The following is a 20,582-nucleotide window of genomic DNA, read 5'->3' as shown; positions in this document are numbered from 1 at the left end:
GGGCTGGCAGGGTGAACCCTGGCTGGGCAGCGCCTCTGCAGTGGCCGCACAGGGATCCATGGCCTGGAGAAGCAGGCTCGGGCCTGGAGAAGCATGCTAGGCTATTTTTAGACTCTGTTGGCTTTGTTTCCTCTCCAGTCCTTAAGTAACAGAAGCAGGGCTCCGTCCACCAAGCAGGACGCCTGGTCAAAGCCACAGCAAGCTGGCGGGCCGGCCTCACCAGGTCCAGGACACAAGTTCCCGCCGGATCTGGGCGCCCACGGTCAGCACAGCTTCACCACGCCCTGCCGGAGCCGGCAACAGAACGCCAGGGGCCCGGCCAGCTGCTCGCCACACCCCCACTGCCAAGGCCGTGCCCAAGTGTCCTTCCAGCCAAGTCCTGGGGCCCCAGCAGGGCTGACGAGCACAGTGCAACGAGAGCCCCCCGCGCGTGCCTCTGTCACACCGCCAACTCTGGACGGGGCAGGAGGAGCAGAGGCCCGCGTGGGGTGCACAGCGCCCCAGCCTCCCCCCTGCCTTTCGCTCCAGCCGTCAGAAACACACCAGACGCTAAACCCAGGCTCCAAATGGAGGCTGGAGGCTGTGCACGGATCACACGAGCTGTCTCTGGCAGAGCTCAGACCTTTCACACGGTGGGCCGCCGCCGTTCAGTAGGAAGTGCTTAAAAACCCGAAAACCTGAGGCACCTGGTAGCTCAGTCGAATGAGCATCTGACTCTCGGGTTTTGGCTCATGATCCCAGGGTTGTGGCATCAAATCCCATGTCAGGCTCCGCACTGAGCTTGGAGCCTGCTTAAGATGCTCTCTCCCTCTGCCCTTCTCACCTCTCCCCTGTTTGTACTCTAAGCTAAAATTTTAAAAAATAAAAATAAAACAAAATTTGATAACCTGTATTTCAGAAAGTCACGAAGTCTTAAGAAAACAGTAAGCCATTTGGGAACACAGCCAGCATGACAGCAGACACAGGGGGGTGCGTGGGAAGAAGTTTCCTGGAAACAAACCAACTGGACTCGCCGCGCACTTGGCCCAGACAGGAGACACCAGGGAGCCTCAGATGCGGGGCCACCGGAGAAAGGCCGGACCGCTCGCCTTTCATGGAGCGTGGAGAATTCTACAAGAAATCCTAACAGGAGACAGGACGGGCGGTCCAGGCCCACAGGAAGCAGAGGGGGTGCCTCCTGGCTATGAGGCCGGCCTCACCCTGACACCAGAAAGGAGGACGCTCCCTGGGAAGGAAAACGGGGCGCTCTCTCTCAAGAACACGGGCACGCACACCCTCAACGACACCGGAGTGCCCCGGAAGTCCGACAGCGTGTGGAAAGGACCCACCTGGCGGGAGGGCTAGCTCAGCGTCCAAGCTCACCACCTCAACGGGCCAAAGAAAGATCCCAGGCTCACGCCGACACGCACGAAGGGCATCTAACAAACCCGGACACCCACCCGTGGTGAAGATTCTCAGCAAAACAAGGCAGAGAGAACTGCGTCAACTCGGTAACGGGCACCCACGGAGCTCCTGCCGATGCACTCGGTTCGTGCGGTGAGGAGCCCGCAGCTTCCCGGCACCATCGGGGCCAGGCCAGGGGCCCCTCTCTGCGCGACAGCGCCCTGCACCATCCGCCACCCTGCTGGCGCGCACAGCAAGGCGAGAAACGCAAAGAACGCAGACTGAGGAGGAAGGCGTAAAATTGCCTTTGTTCACAGACAACAGGATGGAAAGAATCCAGAAAACAAACCAACAAGCGAACCCGGAACTAAGGAGCCATGTGGCCACAGTCATGGAGTAAAGGTATTACCGTCTGTGAGCACCACACACACAAGTCACCTGCTTTCCCATCAACCGGCAACGAGCCGGTGGAACTGGGGGTTACAAGGACGAGACCTTTACACAGGCGCCAGGACAGACAGACAGATTCAGGCGCAACCGTAACGGGACGTGCACGAGACCCACACGAGGCTCGGTACAAACCCTGGTACAGAGTCAACGGGTAACTCGACAGGCGGACAGAGGCCCCGTGTGGGGCAGGAAGGCTCAGGGCCGTCGAGACGCCGGTTCTTCCCGCCCCGACCTGCAGATGCCACCGATCCCCTGCGCCCTGTGTGCTGTGACGGACACCTGCGGACGTACTCTCAAGTTCACCGGGACAGGCACGGACAAGAACCAAGGCAGAGGACGGGTGGACGCTGCCCGAGCCAAGACTCGCCACAGAGCCGTGGGGCGCAGACAGCGTGGGCTGGTGAGGGAGACGGACAGTGGGACAAGACAGACGGCTCAGAAATACTCAGCTGACGAGCCTCAGAGCTGCTCGGGCAGAGCCTCAGGGTGAGGGCGGCCTGCAACAACGAGACCAGGGAAAGAGTCCGGGCGCCCACCTCACAGGCTCACAGCTCTACACGTCAAACACAGAACACGAGGGTCCCAGGAGGTACTGACGAGCAAGCGTGGGTGACCCTGGGTTCGGCAGCGGCTTCCATGCGCTGGAGCAGAGGCGCGACCCACGGAAGCAGCAGCTGTCAGGCTATCCTGAGGAGGCAGTAGCCTCCCTCCCACATGTACCCCGCACCCCACAGACCCCAGCCTGTCCTCACGTGACCCAGCCCGGTTTCCTAACGCGAGCAGGAAAGTCAGGTCCAGCTCAAGGTTCACACCCCATGATGGCACGCTCGGGGCTGGCGACTGCGGAGAGGGGAACAAGGGAACACTTGTAAGAAATCTCCAGAAGGGAAGAGCCACAGGGCCCACCGCAGAACCATGTGGAACCTCAGTGATCCGGGCCTCAGCCTCTAGCTTCCTGCAGGCAATGATCAGAGACGAGAGAGGGGTTTGAAGACACTGTTTAGACACACACATCCCGTGCGACAGCCCCGCAGCAGCACCGCATCTGCAGCCACAGAGTGCACGGGACAGGTCGTGGGCCCAGACACATGTTCTTTTTTTTTTTTTCTTTTCTTTTCTTTTCCAGACACATGTTCTGAGACGCAACGCAGATACGCTGGGCAGGAGCGGACAGAGGCTGGGGCCTCCAACCTGGCCAAGGGACCTGGGCATGGAGAGGCAAGGCCACACAATGCAGGCCGAGGGGCGGCAGCCAGGAAAGCCAGGGGTGCACCCGCCCTGCACTGGCCTCACCAGGAGGGACTCACGGGCGGGGCCACGTACTGCCACAGAGGCAAGGAGGGGCCACAGGGCCGGCCAGTGGACATGGGAAGAGGCCGCTCCGCCCACACCACACCGCCAGCGTTCAGACATGTGTGAAACGGCGAGGAGGGCTCCATGGGACGCCGCCAGGTGCCTGGACACATGCGTGACGCTGTCCAGCTGACAACAGGGAGAGGAGAGCTGCCCCTGCTCAGCGCGCACAGGAGCCGCAGCCCCTGGTGGCCCGGGAAGAGGAGAAGAGACCAGAAAGGGCGGAGGTGCTCCCGTGATGCCCCACGTCCCACGCAGGGCATCCCCAGGAGAGAAGAGGAACGGCGGGTCAGGGGAGGGGGATGAGGCGCAGAGGCAGAGCTGGGCCGTTGGCCGCGGGGCGTGGAGCGATGGGCACTCACTGTGTATTCTGCATGCTTTTTTCCGTACCATTTCATCCACTTCCTGAACTCTCGGTCCATGGTCTGCAAGGGAACGGCCACAGCCATCAGCGGCTCCCCGCAGCCCCTGCCTACCCAGCCCCGTGGCGCAAGCTGGGGCTGCTTGTGGGCCAGCCCGCAACACAACCCCAGGACAGACCGGGGCCTGCAGAGTCCCCGTGTCCCGGCCACCCGCTCTAAAGGGGTTTTGAGGGCGCAGGTACTGCCCCCACCCCGCTGGCCCCTCCCCAGGCAGAGGCCTCTCTGGGGAAGCATCCAGGGTGGGGCCCAGATACCCAGAGACCCAGCCCACTCTGTCCTTCCCTCTCCTGCCCCACAGGTCACAGCTAACAAGGGCTGGACCCCGAGTCCCACTCCAGGGCCGCTCACCTCCGCGTACTTGGCTGGGATGTCGGCTTTCTCCACTCCATAGTGATGTTTGCAATTGGTGGCCGCGGCGACCTGCAGGACGACCTGGCCCACTCCTTCAGAGAGAGAGAGGGTGGGGGAGGGAGAGGGAGGGAGAGGGGGAGAGAAGGAGGGTGATGGAAGGAGAGAGAGAGAGGAAGAAGGGGAAGGGGAGGGGGAGGGGGAGAGGGAGATGCCATCAACCCCTGGGACAGAGGCGCGCCCTATCCATGGTGCTGGCCGTGGGGGGTCAACAGGCAGAGGCCACAGGCTCTCGCAGGTCACTGAGACATGGCAGGGACCCAGACCACTGCCTCACGCAGCCAACGCCCCACAGCTCCCGCGTTCAGGACTCTGTCCTCGGTCCACGAGACCCAGGTGTGGACACTGCTCCACGAGACAAGGGAGCACTCCCCAAGGCTCCCACCACCCTAACCCACCCCCATCAGCACCGCAGATCGGCACCGCTGGCCACACCAGCAATCGTGGAGGGCACCTGCGCAGGGCAGCGGCTGGGCTCCAATGCGGGACCTCAGGGAGCAGGCCCCGCACACCAGCGACAGGGTCTCCAGGCCGTGTGTCCCAGCCAGGGGGCTGCACACACCACAGGCCCCATCATCCAGAGCACCGGAGGCCGCGTGCAGGCGCTACGGCACCAGAAAGCTTCTTCAACAACCTCTCCTCCTCTGTGGGGCAGTTTTGCATTTCAAATAACGTGTTGGGAGCCCTTGAGTTTCCATTTTAAACAGAATATATTCAAATAAAAACAAGCAGACTGGGCATCTGGCTGGCTCAGTCAGTGGGGCATACAACTCTTGATTTCTGGGTCATGAGTTCGAGCCCCATGTTGGGCATAGAGATTAAAAAATAAAAAAATCTTCAAAAAAAAAAAAACAAGAAGAAAAACTGCATGCTACTTAGAGACAAAGGTAAACACCAGGGCCCACGGCGAGAGGACGGGAGGGTCAGGGTCAGGGACAGAGGGAAGGTAGGCGTGAGGGGCGGGGCGAGCGCTTTTCTAAACTCCCAGACCTCTCAGCGCACGGAGGTGAGTTAACTGACTTTTGAAGTACGTGCGTCCTTATCACAACACAATTGGATCGTATGCTTGAAAAGTCTCAAACTAATGACGTCGAAAAGCTGTCCTCATCCACGCCTTGGACCCTTTTCCAGGCACCGAGGCCAGTTTGGGACGGGCCTTTCGAGTCTGCAGCACAAGGCTGTCACCTCAAAACAGGGTCCGTCCGGGTGGCAGAGCCGCCGAGGGCTGCTGGACACCATGCCAGCAGCCCTGGCGTCTCGGTGTGTCCTCCGAGAGTCAGGCAATCACACAGACACCTGCTAGGCCCCGCCCAAAGGAGCCCCCACTCCACCACTGCCCTTATGTGGGGGGCGGGGGCAAGGGCGGGCCTTCAGTGGTCACTGGGTCACCTCTGAACCTAGAAGGGGGAGCACGCGCCAGGCACAAGAGCGAGTCCCGCAGCTCCGGGAGGGACCCCTGGGAGCACGAGGGGGCACAGGCTGGCTGCTGGGGGTGGGAGGGGGTTGCCATGAGGGGCTGTTGGCAGCAGGGGCAGCAACCGAGCCACCCGCTGGACCTCTGGGGGCCAGGGAGGCGGGCGTGCTTCTCACAGGACTGACCGCACTCACCGCTGCCCAAGTCCACAAATAGGTCGTCCTCCGTCATCTTGATCTCGTCAATCATCTGCGCGACCAAGTCAAAGGAGGTCTCCCCGTAAACCTCCGGGGAGAAGGGCTCGTAGTTGTTGAGCTTCTCAGGGTCCGTCACCGAATGGTTGTACACCTGCTGCAGGATGTGCCGCAGGAGCCCGTTGGACGGCCGGGTGTTCAGTTTCATGGGCTGAGTGGTCCCCTTCCACTAGGTTGGCAAAGGAAGCACATCACGCGAGTGACCCTCTACCCAGCACCGTGTACTCTGCCCGAGCCGGCTGAGGGCGCCCGTGCGCGTGGGACGTCCCGTGTGCACCCCTCACTAGAGGACCTAGGTCGTCGGCTGTGTCGGCTCTGCAGCCCTGGCCTCAGAACTGCGCCCTTACCTGAGAGCCCATCTGGGCAAAGAAATGGGCCGAGAGCCATGAATAGAGCTGGCGTTTTGTGGGCCCCTGTTAGGGCCCCCCGGCCTCAACCTCTGCCTCAGGGATCAGAACTGGACCTGCACCCCGTTTAGCTCGTGCTGGGCCGAAGGGGGAGTTGGTCCTCTGACCGCTCACAGTCCACCCCCTTCCCATGCGCAGCAGCCACCCTGCAGCCATGACTGGGGCACTGACCATCCCCGAGGGTCTTCCCAGCGGGGGGTGGGAGGGGCACACAGCTGACCCCAAAAAAACCTCTATGAGCCCCAGTCCCTTGCACAGGAGGCCCGATGCCTGACCACGCTTGCCTGACTCAGCACCCCAGCCCCTGTCACCATTACTAACGGGGACGACTGCCCTGTTCCAGGCCCCGGTGCCGCAGGCCCGTCAGCCCGCCACAGCCTCCCCAGGAGCAAGGCACCTGCCAGAGAGCCCCACACACACCAAGAGCCCACACCGTGTGGACAGCAGAACAGCCCCTCGGCAACGGGAGTGATGTGCTCTTTGGAACTGCTTAAGCGGCCTGGCCCGGCCCCACTGTCCCTGCTCCTTGCAAGGCAAGGCCTCCCCAGGCCCCAGCAAGGTGGCTCAGGGAGGTGAGGGCAGAGCCCCAGGCCTCTCCACAATCAGAATGTCCCAGAAGGATGGGGAAATGCTCACAACAGTGCTGGCTGAGGGGCAGGCACAGCCCCAGGAGGCCTCTAAGCGTGCCCGCCTGGCATCAACCACGGGGATGGGGCACCGGTGGGAAGGTACACATGCGCTTGCAAGCCCGGGGATGACCGCATGGCACGCAGGGCACGAGGACCTGAGGATGCACCCCACTCCCAACGGCAGCTCCCCAGCCCCACGCCACACACTTGAGCCCCTGCGGGGGTCCCTCAAGGAACCCCACGCTCCAGGAGGCCTGCAGGGGTCTAGGCTGCCCATTGTTAACACCCCCAGGATGTGTGAAAGGCGGCGGGCTTGTGCACCCCGCACGGGCCCAGGCACGGATCGGGCTAAGTGGAGGGCAGGGGCCGCCTACCAGCTGGTGGATGCTGTCGATGGCGCGGTTGTACTTGTCACAGAGCCTCTGCATGCTTTCGAAGCTGAAAGGCAAGGGAAAGGCGCCAGTCACCGCAGAGCTCAGAACGAGCCAGGGGGGCCTGGCCAGCCTCTCAGGAGGGACGGCCCACAGACAGGCAGAGCCAGCTCTCCCCTGGTGAAAAAGTAGAGGTCATGGGACACCCAGAACCACACATGGGGAATAAGGCCGAGCCAAGACTCTGGGGCCAAGGCAGTCTTTGGCTATGTGTCATGTGCTCAGGGCGGCCTGCAGAGGCCATGGCTCACAGGTCAAATCCAAGGTCAACGGCATACCCAGCAGGTGTTAGGAGAGAAGAGGAGTGGAGTGGGCGGGACCTAGGCTGGCCCTCCTTCCCCAGGGGCGGGCTGGACGGAAGTCCCATCTGCTCCCACAGCGTGTGCACGGGCCTCACAGGGTCTTCCTTCCCTGGCTGGAGACAGCCTCCATCTCAGCCCTAATCTGATGGGTCTGGGAACCACCTAGTGGCAGCAAGGGCCCCCAGGCTCTCCTGGGCACCGCCCCACACCTGCCTCTGCAGAAAGTTTCCACACTTTCTGGGGCGCCTGGGTGGCTCAGTTGGTTAAGTGTCCAACTTCGGCTCAGGTCATGCTCTCACGGTTCGTGGGTTTGAGCCCCATGTCAGGCTCTGTGCTGACAGCTCAGAGCCTGGAGCCTGTTTCAGATTCTGTGTCTCCCTCTCTTTCTGACCCTCCCCTGCTCACGCTGTCTCTGTGTGTGTCTCTCTCTCTCTCTCTCTCTCTCTCTCTCTCTCTCTCAGAAATAAATAAAACATTAAAAAAAAAGTTTCCACACTTCCAAAGATGTAGGTAGCACGTGTTAGATGCCTAAGGACAGCCTGGCTGGGAGTTTTTCAGTGAGACTAGATTCTCCTAAACCTCACAATTTTTATTTCAAGTATGACATTCAATGAAATCCTGTACCCAGGAGCCTCCCCCACCCCCCACCCAAGGCTGACTCTGCCTCCAGGGGACACTGCCTGACTTCTGCGGACACTCTGGGGCACTTCTGGCATCGATAAGGTAGGGCCAGGGACGCCGCTCAGCCTGTGACAGGGCCCGGTAGGCCCCACAGAGAATGAGACCCGCCTGGTGTCAGCAGCGCAGAGGGGATGTGCTCCAAGGGTCTGCGCAAACTCGAGGGGAGTCAGCAGGGCGGGGGAGGGGGCAGGCTCTTCCTACAACACCCACAAATTCACACAGCAGCAAGGCAGCTTCCCCCGGAGCGGGACACCAGGAGCCCGGGAGAGGCCCCTCCACACCTGGGCCACGGGAAGCAATGACCGTGCCATGTGCGCCCCAAGCCGCCTGCCCCACAGCCCCCTGCATCCTCACCGCCAGCCCTCCCCTCACCCACAGCCCTAGATTTACCCCAAGAGCTCCTGCACCTTCCCTTTACAACAGAAGTAAAGGGATTCAACTCAGGGGCTCCCCCAGGGCAAGTTCAAGGTCACCAGCAGGGCAGACCCCTGGAAAAGAGAGGGATGCTCAGAGCAAGAGAGAACAGAAGACACTACCAAGGCTCGAAAGACCCTCACAAAGGACAGTGACAACTGCAGGGCCACTGCCACGCGGTCGGGAACCCAACAGGAGAAGTGGGCTCTGCCACACTTCCCGGGTACGAGCCACCTGCACAGGACAGACACAGGCGGTGCAGGGGGGTCAGCCATCTCCCCGGCTAAGCGCCAGGCAGCCAGGGTCACAAGGAACCGGGGCCTGGCAAGCCAGGGCCACAGCAGGGCAGCGCCCTCAGCGCCCAGCATGAGTGACCTCCTTCACCCCAATCTGCAAACTGAAAGATCCAAGACCTCTAGCCCCCGCTTCCTCACGCAGCCCTCGGAAAAGCACAACTGCACCACTTTGTAGTTTTATTCCCATGTATTTCCCTCACACTCGCAGCTGTGATCCGCACAAGCCTCCAACTACCCTGGAGGAGGCCTGTCCCGGGGTTTTGGGGGGGAGTGGGTGGGGGGAACGAGCAAACGGTGGCCCTGCCGTCACCGTGCTTGACGGGACAACGAGGGCCTCCCACCAAGCCCCTGACCCCGCCGTCCCGTGGGTCCCTCGGCCGGATTCCCCAGACTGGCCCCCCAGCATCCACTCCTAGTCTTTCCTCAGCCCCCTGAACATGGAAGGGAAAACATCTTGTAGGAAAACCACCCTTCAAAACTCAGGCCGGGCACAGAGCAATCGGCTCGTTTTTAACGGCGTGCTTCACTAGCCAAATGACTTCTGTGCAAGGGTCAGCGCCCACCCGCACCCCTGCCCTGGGCTCAGAAGGGGCGTGCGCCAGGCCTTGGCTGGGCCCCTGCTGCCAGAGGCACACAGCTCCAGAGCCCAGGGCCTGTGCGCTCGGGACCAGGGCGGGGGTAGCCCGGCCCCCTTCCTTCCTTCTCAAATGCGTGCAGACCAGGGAACGGGGTATGGGGTCAGGGCTGGCTCAGGCTGGAAGCCCCTCAAACGCAAGAGTGAGGCCAGGTCAAGGACAGCTGGGTGCCAGGCCCCGTGAGGGGCTTCGGGGCTCCTCCAGGTGGAGCGATGGTCCCCATGATGACACAGTCCTCTGGGCTGACTGAGGGCCGGTTTCAGGCCTGCCCAGAGCTAAAATAGCAGGAGGGCGGAAGAAGAGGAGGCAGGCATTCCAGAGCCAGCCTCGCCCTTCCCCACCCACAGGACTCTCCTGTCCGGATGTGCCTCCGGAAGTGCCTGCGGGGAGCTGCTAGAAGCTGCTAGAAGCTGCCAGTGGGCAAACCCTAGAGGCCCTGCCTGGAGCCGGCCGGCGCCCAAGGCCGGGGAGGCCAGTGCGCGGCTCCCAGGCGGGTGTGGTGGTGGGCACGGTGGCGGGCACAGAAAGCAGCACCTGCCAATTGGGGCCACTCCGCACACAGCGGGCGCAGCTCCTTCCCAACCACGTCCACGTCCACGTCCGCGTCCTCATCCTCACGCGGACGGCCCTGCCGACGACACCTGATCAACGTTTCCTACCAACATAACCGCACGGCAGCGCCAGGCAGCCCTCACGGGAAGTCTGATGGGAAAAGAGCGGGTCGCAGGCTGTGAGCTGAGCTGGNTCACCTTTTGGTATCATAGTCGATTAAAACGTAGTTCTCCATAGCAAGCTTGAGGTCTGGGATCTCTTCACAGACCCACCTGAAACAAGTGCAGAAACAGTGGAGGAAACGGTCACTGATGCTCTATTTCTACTCTCAACAGTCTTAACCGCGGTTTACTCCCCAATACTTAACGTGAAAACAAAAACAAATCCTCATTACCCAACTCAAAATGCACAAGGGAGGCAATACTTCAACATATCGTGTAACGTTTAGTACGAACTTGTGGCCTACATGGCATACATGGGTTCAGTCAATGTCGCCTACCGGGGCCTAAATGGGCCTGCACATGACAGAGCCTGGAAGTCTACCTGCTCAAGTCAGAGAGCTTGAAAAGCAGCCAGTGGACTGGGGATTAAAGGCAACTATTTTTTTTAAGTTTATTTATTTTGAGAGAGAATGAGCGGGGTAGGGGCAGGGACAGAGAGAGAGGGGGAGAGAGAGAATCCCAAGCAGGCTCTGCGCTGTTAGTGCAGAGCCAGAGGCAGGGCTTGAACTTGTGAACCGTGAGATCATGACCTGAGCAGAAATCAAGGGTCAGACTAAGCCACCCAGAGGCCCCTAAAGGCAACTACTATTTCACAAATTAACTGATCCCAAGACAAGGGGGCTTCTCCAGCAAACAGGGTGCAGGAAACAAAGAGACAGAGGGGAGCCTCCGGATTAAACACCAACGAATCCTAAGGTATGTCTGTTGTCAAATCCTGATGCAATCTTGACAAAAGTCACGGGAGGAGTCCCTGCTGTCGATCTTAGAAAATACGGGACATTGTGATTTCACAATTTAGATGAAATGAGCAAATTCCTTGAAACACAAAACTAGCCAAGACCTGACATGTTTAAGAACAAGTAACACTAACGAGGCTGGCATCACCCCGGTACCAAAAGCAGAGGGAGACAAAGTCTCATAAAGCAAACTCCGTGTAAAAAGGAAACCTACAGGCCCACTTCCCTCATGAACACAGATGCAAAACTCCACTACAAGTATCGGCCAACAAGTCAGCAAGTCAGCTCAGTCAGGGGCTTCACCGCAGGAATCGTTAACAGGATGGGGCGCCTGGGGGCCTGTCAGCTGAGCACCCGACTCCTGATTTCAGCTCAGGTCATGATCTCAGGGTCGTGGGCTCCAGCCCCGAATCAGGCTCCACGCTAAGCATGGAGCCTGCTTGGGATATTCTCTCTCCCTATCTCTCCCCCACCCTCCCTTCCTCCATCCCACCCCACCCCCAAAAAAGAATATTACGATCATCTCAACAGATGTGGAAAACACTCGAGACAAAACTCAATCCTCACGCACATAAAACCCTGGGGAAGCAAAAGGAGAGACGAGGTGTGCGGTGAGGACTGCCGGCAAGCTGGGGGCTCCTTGCCAGCTCTGCTCCGCAGGGACAGGGGTCTCCTGGAGGAGGGAGGGCCACTCTGTCCTGTCCACTGTGTCCCTGTGTCATCGAGCCAGACTCCCTCACCTGAACAAGCAGCAGCCACTGAGTCCGATCAGCAGTTTCCTTCATGGTGCTGCCCCCCGGACCCCAACACACACACACACACACACACACACACACACACACACACACAGCGGCACTCCCACCCCAGACCTCCGGGGCCCCTCCCCACAAGACCCCTTCAAGCTCAGAGTCCCACCGCCGAGCATCAGCTTACCCGTGCTCTCTCAGACCCAAGGAGCACCTCTTTACGTGAAGTCTGTTCGGCAGCACACCTGGTTTATGTCAGGAGACCCGAGGGCACGGGAAGGTGTGCACCCTGCAGTGGCCGCCAGACCCGTGATGCGAGACAGAGAACGGCGGCAGGGCAGGCACAGGCGAAGGGCACTTCCCTTCAATACCCCACACACAGACCCTGGCCGGCACCGCAGCAGGCGAGGTAAATGAACAGTACAAAAACTAGAAAAGCAACAACAAAGTGTCTCTATTCACAGGCACACAATTTAAGACAGGCTAGCCTAAGGAATTTACACAGGAGCTTCTAGAACTCAGGTGGATTGACCAAGGTCACAAGAAATGGAAGAGAAAAATGAACTATATTTGCGTATATACCACCAACAAAGGATTTTGAAACCAATTTTTAAATGCCATTTAAAATCACGGTAAAACCTAAATAAATACCTGGGAATAATTGTTTCCTAACTTTTACTTATTCATTTTGAGAGAAAGAAGGTGAACTCATGAGCAGGGGAGGGGCAGAGAGCGAGCGAGCACGGGTCAGGAGGGGTAGAGAGACAGGGGGAGGGAAAATCTCAAGCAGGCTCCAAGCTGCCAGCACAGACCCTGACGTGGGGCTGGAACTCACAACCATGACCTGAGCCGAAATCAAGAGTTGGCCACTCACCTGACTGAGCCGCCCAGGCGCTGACCTAGGAATAATTCTAACAAAAGATCTGTGAGACCTCTACACTGAAAACTATAAAACACTGCTGAGCAAAAAGTAAAGACAAAAAAAAGGGAAACTCTGCTCATAGAAAACTCAACGTTGTTAAAATGGCCCTTCCCCCAGAACTGAACTGCCGACTCAAAGTCGTTCCTAGCGCAAGCCCAGCAGGCTCTCGGAGAAGCAGACAACCTGACTGTAAAACTGACATACGGGGCACCTGGGCGGCTCGGTCAGTGAAGCGTGCAACCCTGGACTTTGGCTCAGGTCACGACCTCCCGATTCGTGGGTTCGAGCCCCATGTCAAGCTCTGTGCTGACAGCCTGGAGCCTGCCTCGGATCCTCTCTCCCTCCCTTTCTCTCTCTGCCCCCACCTTGCTTGCATGTTCTCTCTCTCTCTCAAAATAAATAAACGTAAAAAAATATTGACACACTAAAGACTTCCTCTAGTCAAGATGCCATTAAAACCACAAGCAGCTGCACTATGTGTAACAAAGTATCTCATGAGGCACTCACAGCCAGAGTATGTCAAGAATTCTCACAACTCAGCAAGGATAAGACAACTCAATCTCAAGAAACAGCACTGCGGCGCCTGGGGGCTCCGTCCAGTCCGTTAGGCATCCGACTCCGGCTCAGGTCATGATCTCACAGTTCGAGGGCTTAAGCCCTTAAGCCCCTCGTCGGGCTCCGTGCTGACACCTCAGAGCCAGGAACCCGCTTTGGATTCTGTGTCTCCCTGTCTCTGTCTCTCCAATGAAAGAAACCAGAGCTCCCAGAGACGCTGCTGACTCGAAGGTTTGGAACATGGGAGATTCAAGGCGACCCTGGAGCACCTGTGGTCCCAGGGGGCAAGGACGTGCTCAGGAAGGCAGGAGGCGCCAAAGGGACACGGAACAAGCGGAGAGAGCCCGCGACGGCCAGCACGGGAACAGTCTGAAAAACAAGACTAGGAACAGCCTTGGTGCATCGTAGCTCATGGGATGAAACACGAAAACAGAGGTGTTCCAATTAATAGCTGTGGAGAGAAGGAGGAACTGTCACCATCGGACCTCACCGCTAAGCAGTGGGGGCAGCTGAGAGCCACCTGTAAGCGCTAAAATCAGCGGGCAAAAGTCACGGAGAACCAGGGTCTCTGCATAGTTTCCAAGGCCCTCCCCCAAAGTACTTATTAATTAAAAAGCGGGAACTACACATCAGAAGACTGGTGCACACCACCTCAACCAGGTCGTCAAGCTTAACGTCACACCACAGGAAGTCAAAATTAGAGGGCATGTCGGGGCGCCTGGGTGGCTTAGTCGGTTAAGCGTCCGACTTTCGCTTAGCTCATGATCTCGCGGTTCGTGGGTTCGAGCCCCGCATCGGGCTCTGTGCTGACAGCCAGCTCAGAGCCTGGAGCCTGTTTCGGTCTGTAACTCCCTCTCTCTCTGACCCTCCCCTGCTCATGCTCTCTCTCTCTCTCCTAGAAATAAAAAAAAAAAAAAAAAAAATTAGAGGGCATGTGCCTGTGGCACTGAGAGCTCTTACCAAGAATGAACCCTTGTCAAAACCATTTTCCACACCTGTTCCACAATATTCACTAGCAAGCCACCAACGTTCCAATGTTTCATTCCTAAGTACATCAGCATTCCTCGTAAAAGTGACAGACTGTTTCCTTTAACATAACTACAATGCTGTGGGCACACCTAGTAAAAACAACATCAGGAATAGTAGGGAATTTCCTCAAATTCATACATGGCATCTATGAAAAATCTACAGCTTAGGTCATCTCCATGAAGAAAGGGTGAAGGACCTAGTCACCTCAGTAAGACCAAGGAAAAGAAATTAAATCATGAAGACTGAAAGAAAAAAATAAAACTGCCCCTACTCACAGATGATAGTTATTTCTACAGCAAATCCTAATATATCTACAAATCAAATACCAGAATCAATAAATTTAGCAAAAGATCATGGTTAATGTATGAAAATCAATTGTGTTTTTTCTTATGAACAGCAGGTAACTGAAAAATAAAATTTAACACAGAATCCCATGTACAGTGGTGCCCAAAGCTTAACTGCCTGGAAACAAATCTAACAAAAAGTATCCTGGACCCCACACTAAAATAACAGAGCAGTGCTGAGAGAAACAGAGAAAGACCTAAGTAAGTAGAAAGATATACCATATTCATGGACTGAAATACCCAATATTGGAAGACACAATGGCAAATCTTTTTCAAATGACCTATCAATTCAATGCTATTCCTAACAAAATTATGCAAAAACCAAAAAGCTGATTCTAACATTTATATGGAAATGTGGGGCACCTGGGTGGCTCAGTTGGTTAAGCGTCCAACTCTTGACTTTGGCGCAGGTCCCGATCTCACGGTTTGTGGGTTCAAGCCCCCAGTCGGGCTCTGTGCTGACAGCTCAGAGACTGGAGCCTGCTTCCAATTCTGTGTCTCCCTCTCTCTCTGCCCCTCCCCTACTTGCATTCTCTCTCTCTCTCAAAAATAAACATTAAAAAAAATACAAAGGAAGTTGAATAACCAAATAAATATTTTAAAAGACAAAGAGATTACTCTACCCACTTCCAACACTTACTATACAGCTAAAGTAACCAAGGTTTTCTTTCACCAAAGGATACAGCTGTGGGTCAGTGAAACAGAACCAAGTCTAGAAATAAACCAACTCCTACACTGTCAACTGACTTTTGCAAAGGAGACATGGATATTCCACTGAGAAAGGACAGTGTCATTAACAAATGGTGCTGGAACCAGTGGACACCCACATGCAAAATAATACACTTTCAACTCATCATACCCTGAACCATATGTAAAAACGGATGAAAAATTTTCAAAAGAAAACTTAAACCATAAAACTTCTAGAAACCATACGAAAAAGCCCTTGTGAGCTCAAGGGCAAATATTCAGGCAATATTTAGGCAAATATTTCTTTTAATTTTTAAATGTTTTTTTATTTCTGAGAGAGAGACAGTGTGAACAGGGAGAGAGGGAGACTGACTGAGCCACCCAGGTGCCCTGGCAAATATTTCTAAAGAGCCAAAAAACACAAATTATAAAAGAAAAATGTGAACAAGTTGAACTTCTATTAAAAATTAAGCTATAAGCTACCTGTTCTTCAAAAGACACTGTGAGGAACATGAAGAGATAAGCCACAGGCAGGAAGAAAACATTTGCAAAATACAAACCTGACACTAGACTGGTAACAAGAATACATGAAGAATGCTCAAAATTTGGGGAGCCTGGGTGGCTCAGTCAGTTAAGTGTCTGACTTCGGCTCAGGTCATGATCTCATGGCTTATGAGTTCGAGCCCAGCATCAGGCTCTGTGCTGACAGCACAGAGGATTCTGTGTCTCCCTCTCTCTCTGACCCTCACCCCTCACACTCTGTCTCTGTCTCAAAAATAAATAAGTGTTAAAAATTAAAAAAAAAAAAGAATACTCAAAATTCAATAGTGAGGGGTACCTGGGTGGCTCAGTCAATTAAGCCTCTGACTTCGGCTCAGGTCATGATCTCACAGCTGTGGGTTCGAGCCTCATATCGGGCTCTGTGCTGACAGCTCAGAGCCTGGAGCCTGCCTTGGATTCTGTGTCTCCCTCTCTCCCTCTGCCCCTCCCCCACTCACACTCCATCTCTGTCTCTCGAAAATAAACATTAAAAAAAATTTTTTTTTAATTCAATAGTGAGAAAAAAATCAGTTCTTAAAAACAGGCAAAAGATGATGAACGTCACCAGTTATTAGGAAAATACAACTTAAAACCACAAAGGGAACCTGAGGGCTCAGTCGGTTAAGCCTCCAACTCTTGGTTTCAGCTCAGGTCATGATCTCACAGTTAATGGGTTCAAGCCCCAAGTCAGGCTCGTGCTGACAGTGTGGAGCCTGCTTGGGATTCTTTCTTCCTCTCTCTCTGCCCCTTCCCTGCCTGAGCTCACTCTTTGTAAACAAATAAACATTAAAATACACACACACACACACACACACACACACACACACACTGAGATACCACCACACAGCTCAAATCAAAAGCAGCAAAACCAAACCGTATCACCACCACGCGCTGGTGCCCGGAAGGCCCCACGGAGGTCCCCTAGCTGGCAGCATGGTGCAAAGCAGGCCAGCCCCTTTTGGAAGGCACCTCGGTAGTTCCTCTTCAAGTAAGTTGTCATAAAACCCAGTAACCCCGCTCCTGGGTATTTACCCAAAAGAAACAAAGACATGTCCACACAAAATCCCCACGTGGATGTTCACAATAGCTTTCTTATAATCACCAGAGTGGAACATGACCCAAACGTGACCATCACGTGGTGAATGGATGAACAAACTAGAGCCTATCCAACGATGGAACACTCCTCGGTAACGAAGAAAAACGACTGACACACACACAATCTCAAAATCATGTGCTGAAAGGAGTCAGGAAAAAACAGCACTACGGAACGAGTCCACATATGTCAAATCCTACAACACGCAAAGTAACCTACAGAGGCAGAACGCAGCTCAGGGGCTGCCTGGGGACAGCAGTGGGGAGGGGAGCACAGGTCAGAGGACACAAGGGGCCCTGGTCCTGAGGCTGCCCTGCGCATGCACACGCACGCCCACGCCCGTCAGAATGTGCACCTTAACCTCTGTGGGTTCTCATACGGCCACTGTGTCTCAATTTTTTNGAGGAGGGGTGGGGGGGTGGGGACAGAGGATCAGAAGTGGGCTGTGCTGACAACAGCAAGCCTGACACTGGGCTTGAAGTCACGAACTGCAAGATCATGACTGGAACCGAAGTCGATGCTCAACCGACTGAGCCCCCCAGGTGTCCCTACAACTATGGGAAAGACTGAAGTGGGTGGAGGTACAGATGACACTGAAGCGGCGATGAGCTGGTCACTGTCGGGCTGGGTGACGGGTACCTGGGTTCAGCATACCCTCTGTTTACCTCCGCACCTGCCGGAAATTGGCCACTGCACAAAGTAAAATGAGAGAAAGGACGACGTGAGGTAACGACCATCTTGCCAGTGGGCAGAACGAGTCCGCGGGGACAGGAAGGAAGAAGGTGAAGCTGTTCTGAGACCAGGAACGCGAGGCTCAGGCCTGCAGGGCGGCCCTGGGAGAGGGCGAGGCGGCTGGGGCTGCAGACAGAGGGCCGGTGCCCTGCTTGACAGACGAGAAACACCTTCCAGGGGCGCCTGGGGGGCTCAGTCGGTTAAGCTTCCGACTTGGGCTCAGGTCATGATCTCACAGTTCGTGGGTTCCAGCCCCGCGTCGGGCTCTGTGCTGACAGCTCAGAGCCTGGAGCCTGTTTCAGATTCTGTATCTCCCTCTCTCTCTGACCCTCCCCTGCTCACGCGCTCTCTCTGAGAAATAAATAAAACATTTCTTAAAAAATAAAAAAAAAAAAAAAAAAAAAGAAACACCTTCCAGGCGTCCTGACTCGGAGCCGGGCTGTTAACCACGACGCTCCCGCTTCCTAACCAGCAGCCGTCTTTAAAAATAACGCAAATCAAACTAAGCCAACGAGTTACCACTACTGATTGGTTCCAGGCCCGCCCTGCAAGATTTATACAGATTATTTCACCTAAAATTGCAAACACTCTTGCAAGGAGGCATGGCCTGGCCTCAGGAGCAAACCAGACGGGCCTGGGCGGCTAGGACCACGCCAGACCCCCGTCCTGGCTTTCTCCCCAGCCCAGCACGGCCAACGGCCGCGCCGGGTGCACGTGGACTTCACGGCTGCGGCCCGGGCGGGGGCTACCTGCCTCAGGACTCTGAGGAACAACACGGCGAGAGAGGCGGCCGGCCCGCACAGACACCAACGGCCGTGCCGCAGGAGCTCAGAGAAGAGCGGGGTTTCTGACCATGGAACGCGTAGAACAAGAGGCGGTTCAGCCACGACGGCACTCGGCACACCGCTCGGGACCCCAGGCCAGCGCGGGGGGAAAGCCGGCCAGACACGGATGGGTCCTGTCAAGGCCGCCAGCCACTGGCCCAGGCGGGCCCCGGGGGGCTTCTCTCTACTCACTCGCGGGACAGGCCAGCAAAAGGCCGTGCAGGGCACTGAGGGGAAGACCAGCCTTGGAGAAGCAGAGTCAGCACCAAATCCACGAGGGAGAGGAGAGGGAAATGAGGGGTGTGGGGAGGAGGGGAGAGCCCCCGAGAGCCCTGCCGGCTCAGCGTTTCCCTCCCCTTCCCCAGTAAGGCGCCAAGTGTCAGAGGAGCACCGAGGCCTGTTGGGGGCCACACGCGGACGACCAAGTGGTCACCCGCCTCTCAAGGCTTCTGGAGGTGCTCCCAGGAGTAGCCACCCAGGGCAAAGCGGGGTCAGCCTGCAGACCAGACCGTAGCCCAGAGAGCACAGGTGGGGTGGCCTGAATGGGGGGCCCACCCCACAAGGCCCCGCCCACCTCGGAAAGTGGGGGACTCACCGGATGGTCTCGATGATTTCGTGAGCAGCATCGTGGTGTTTGTCCTGAAAGACAAAGGGACAGGTTTTACACCCTCTGGTGGCGCAGGGTACGGGACCAGGCAGGGCCTGCCAGCCGGTCCCAGCTCATGGCCCGAGCTGGACCTGCAGCTCTCCCTCCCTGGCAGGCAGTTGGGGAGGGACCTTGGGACCCTTCCCTCCCCATCCTGCATCCCCGCCTCTGCTGACTCCTCACCCACACCCCCATGTGCCTCTGCAGCCTGGAAGCTGCAGGCCTGGCTGTGAATTACTGAACCTCTCCAGGACTCTGTTTCCCCATCTGTAAAATGGGGAAGCACCAGGACCACAACCATGAGGAAAGCTCACAGGGCAGACACCTCTTAACCCCACACTTAATCACGCCGGGTCCCCGCAGTGCCAGCCACACGGGGGGCTCACTGCTGCTCCTTCCTCACAGAGGAGGCCGAGGCCTCGCTCCAGGCCTCTCACCGGGCTCTGGGCAGCCCACTGACCCCACATCTTGCAGAAAGTAGGACCAGATACGCCGAGCGGCCTCTCTCTGGGCCCATGCTTCTCTGATACGAGCACGGCACGGCTGTAGCGCAGAGGAGGCGTGCACGGCACTGAGAAGTCGGGCTCAGGGCCACCAACAGTTTCTCCGGCAGTGACCGTGCCTCCCAGGTCAGGCTTCACAACAGACACCGGGGCTGGGGGCAGGGGCAGGGGGGTCCTAGAGCGGCACCTCCCGTCCCGCCCTCAGTGAGGATCAAAACAACCCCAAGGACCTTGCGCCCTGACCTCACTTACGGTGACGGCTCTCTGGGGACGGCACTCCCCCAGAATGGAGCTCACGCGCCCCATGTACACAGCCCACTGGCCCTTCTTCAGGACTTCCCGGGCTGTGCGGCCAATGCACAATTCCAGAACACTCTCGTCGCCCCAAACAGCTACCCCATCCCTGCTAGCTGCCACAGCCCATCTCCTGGCAATCACGGACCCACTTCCTGTCTCTCTGGATGTACCTGTTTCTGGACATTTCACGTGAAGGGAACCACACACGATGTGGCCTTCTGTGCTAAGCCTTATTTTCCTTTAAGGTAAAAGAACCAACCTTTCAGTGTTCTTAGTAATATCCTCCAGTTGGTGAAGGATCCAACGACTAATATTAATTGTCTTCATATGGCAGGGGGCAAGAGGGGTCACGGGCAGTCCAGCATGGGGGACGCCACACAGGCCAGTGGTCCCCACCAAGGGGAGCCCGACCAGCAGCATGAGCGCCACCTGTTGGACCAGAAACTCAGGGCGGGGGCGCTAACAGGAACTAGTGGCCCGGACACCTCATGGTAAATGTCAGAAGACAACTGGGGGCAGGCCGCTGGGCACATGAGGTCAGATCTAGCCCGACCTCACAAGGTCTTCCAGGAATAACGGGAACCGGCAGCAAGGAGAGCCGCCCAGAGGCGGCGGGGACAGACAGCCCTGGGACAGACGGCCGAGGCCCAGTGCAACAAGCCCCTCCCCCCCCCC

At 56.8% G+C, this 20,582-nt stretch overlaps 1 protein-coding gene across 1 annotated transcript in view; it reads right to left on the bottom strand.

Moving 5' to 3' along the window:
* The window catches only part of DOT1L (DOT1 like histone lysine methyltransferase), a 60,954-nt gene that overhangs the window by 26,530 nt on the left and 13,842 nt on the right, over nt 1-20,582 (bottom strand). The window contains exons 5-10 of the mRNA XM_077760612.1: nt 19,057-19,100; nt 10,229-10,303; nt 7,095-7,158; nt 5,625-5,853; nt 3,957-4,051; nt 3,549-3,611 (exon numbers count right to left, since the gene is read on the bottom strand). Coding sequence (XP_077616738.1) covers nt 3,549-3,611; nt 3,957-4,051; nt 5,625-5,853; nt 7,095-7,158; nt 10,229-10,303; nt 19,057-19,100 — 570 coding nt within the window. The remainder of the gene's footprint in view (nt 1-3,548; nt 3,612-3,956; nt 4,052-5,624; nt 5,854-7,094; nt 7,159-10,228; nt 10,304-19,056; nt 19,101-20,582) is intronic.

The sequence above is a fragment of the Crocuta crocuta genome, unplaced genomic scaffold (genome assembly GCF_008692635.1).
Source record: "Crocuta crocuta isolate KB4526 unplaced genomic scaffold, BGI_CrCroc_1.0 scaffold443, whole genome shotgun sequence".
NCBI classification, from domain to species: domain Eukaryota; kingdom Metazoa; phylum Chordata; class Mammalia; order Carnivora; family Hyaenidae; genus Crocuta; species Crocuta crocuta.
The sequence above is the reverse complement of the archived record's forward strand: the minus strand, read 5'-3'. Positions and strand labels throughout refer to the sequence as shown.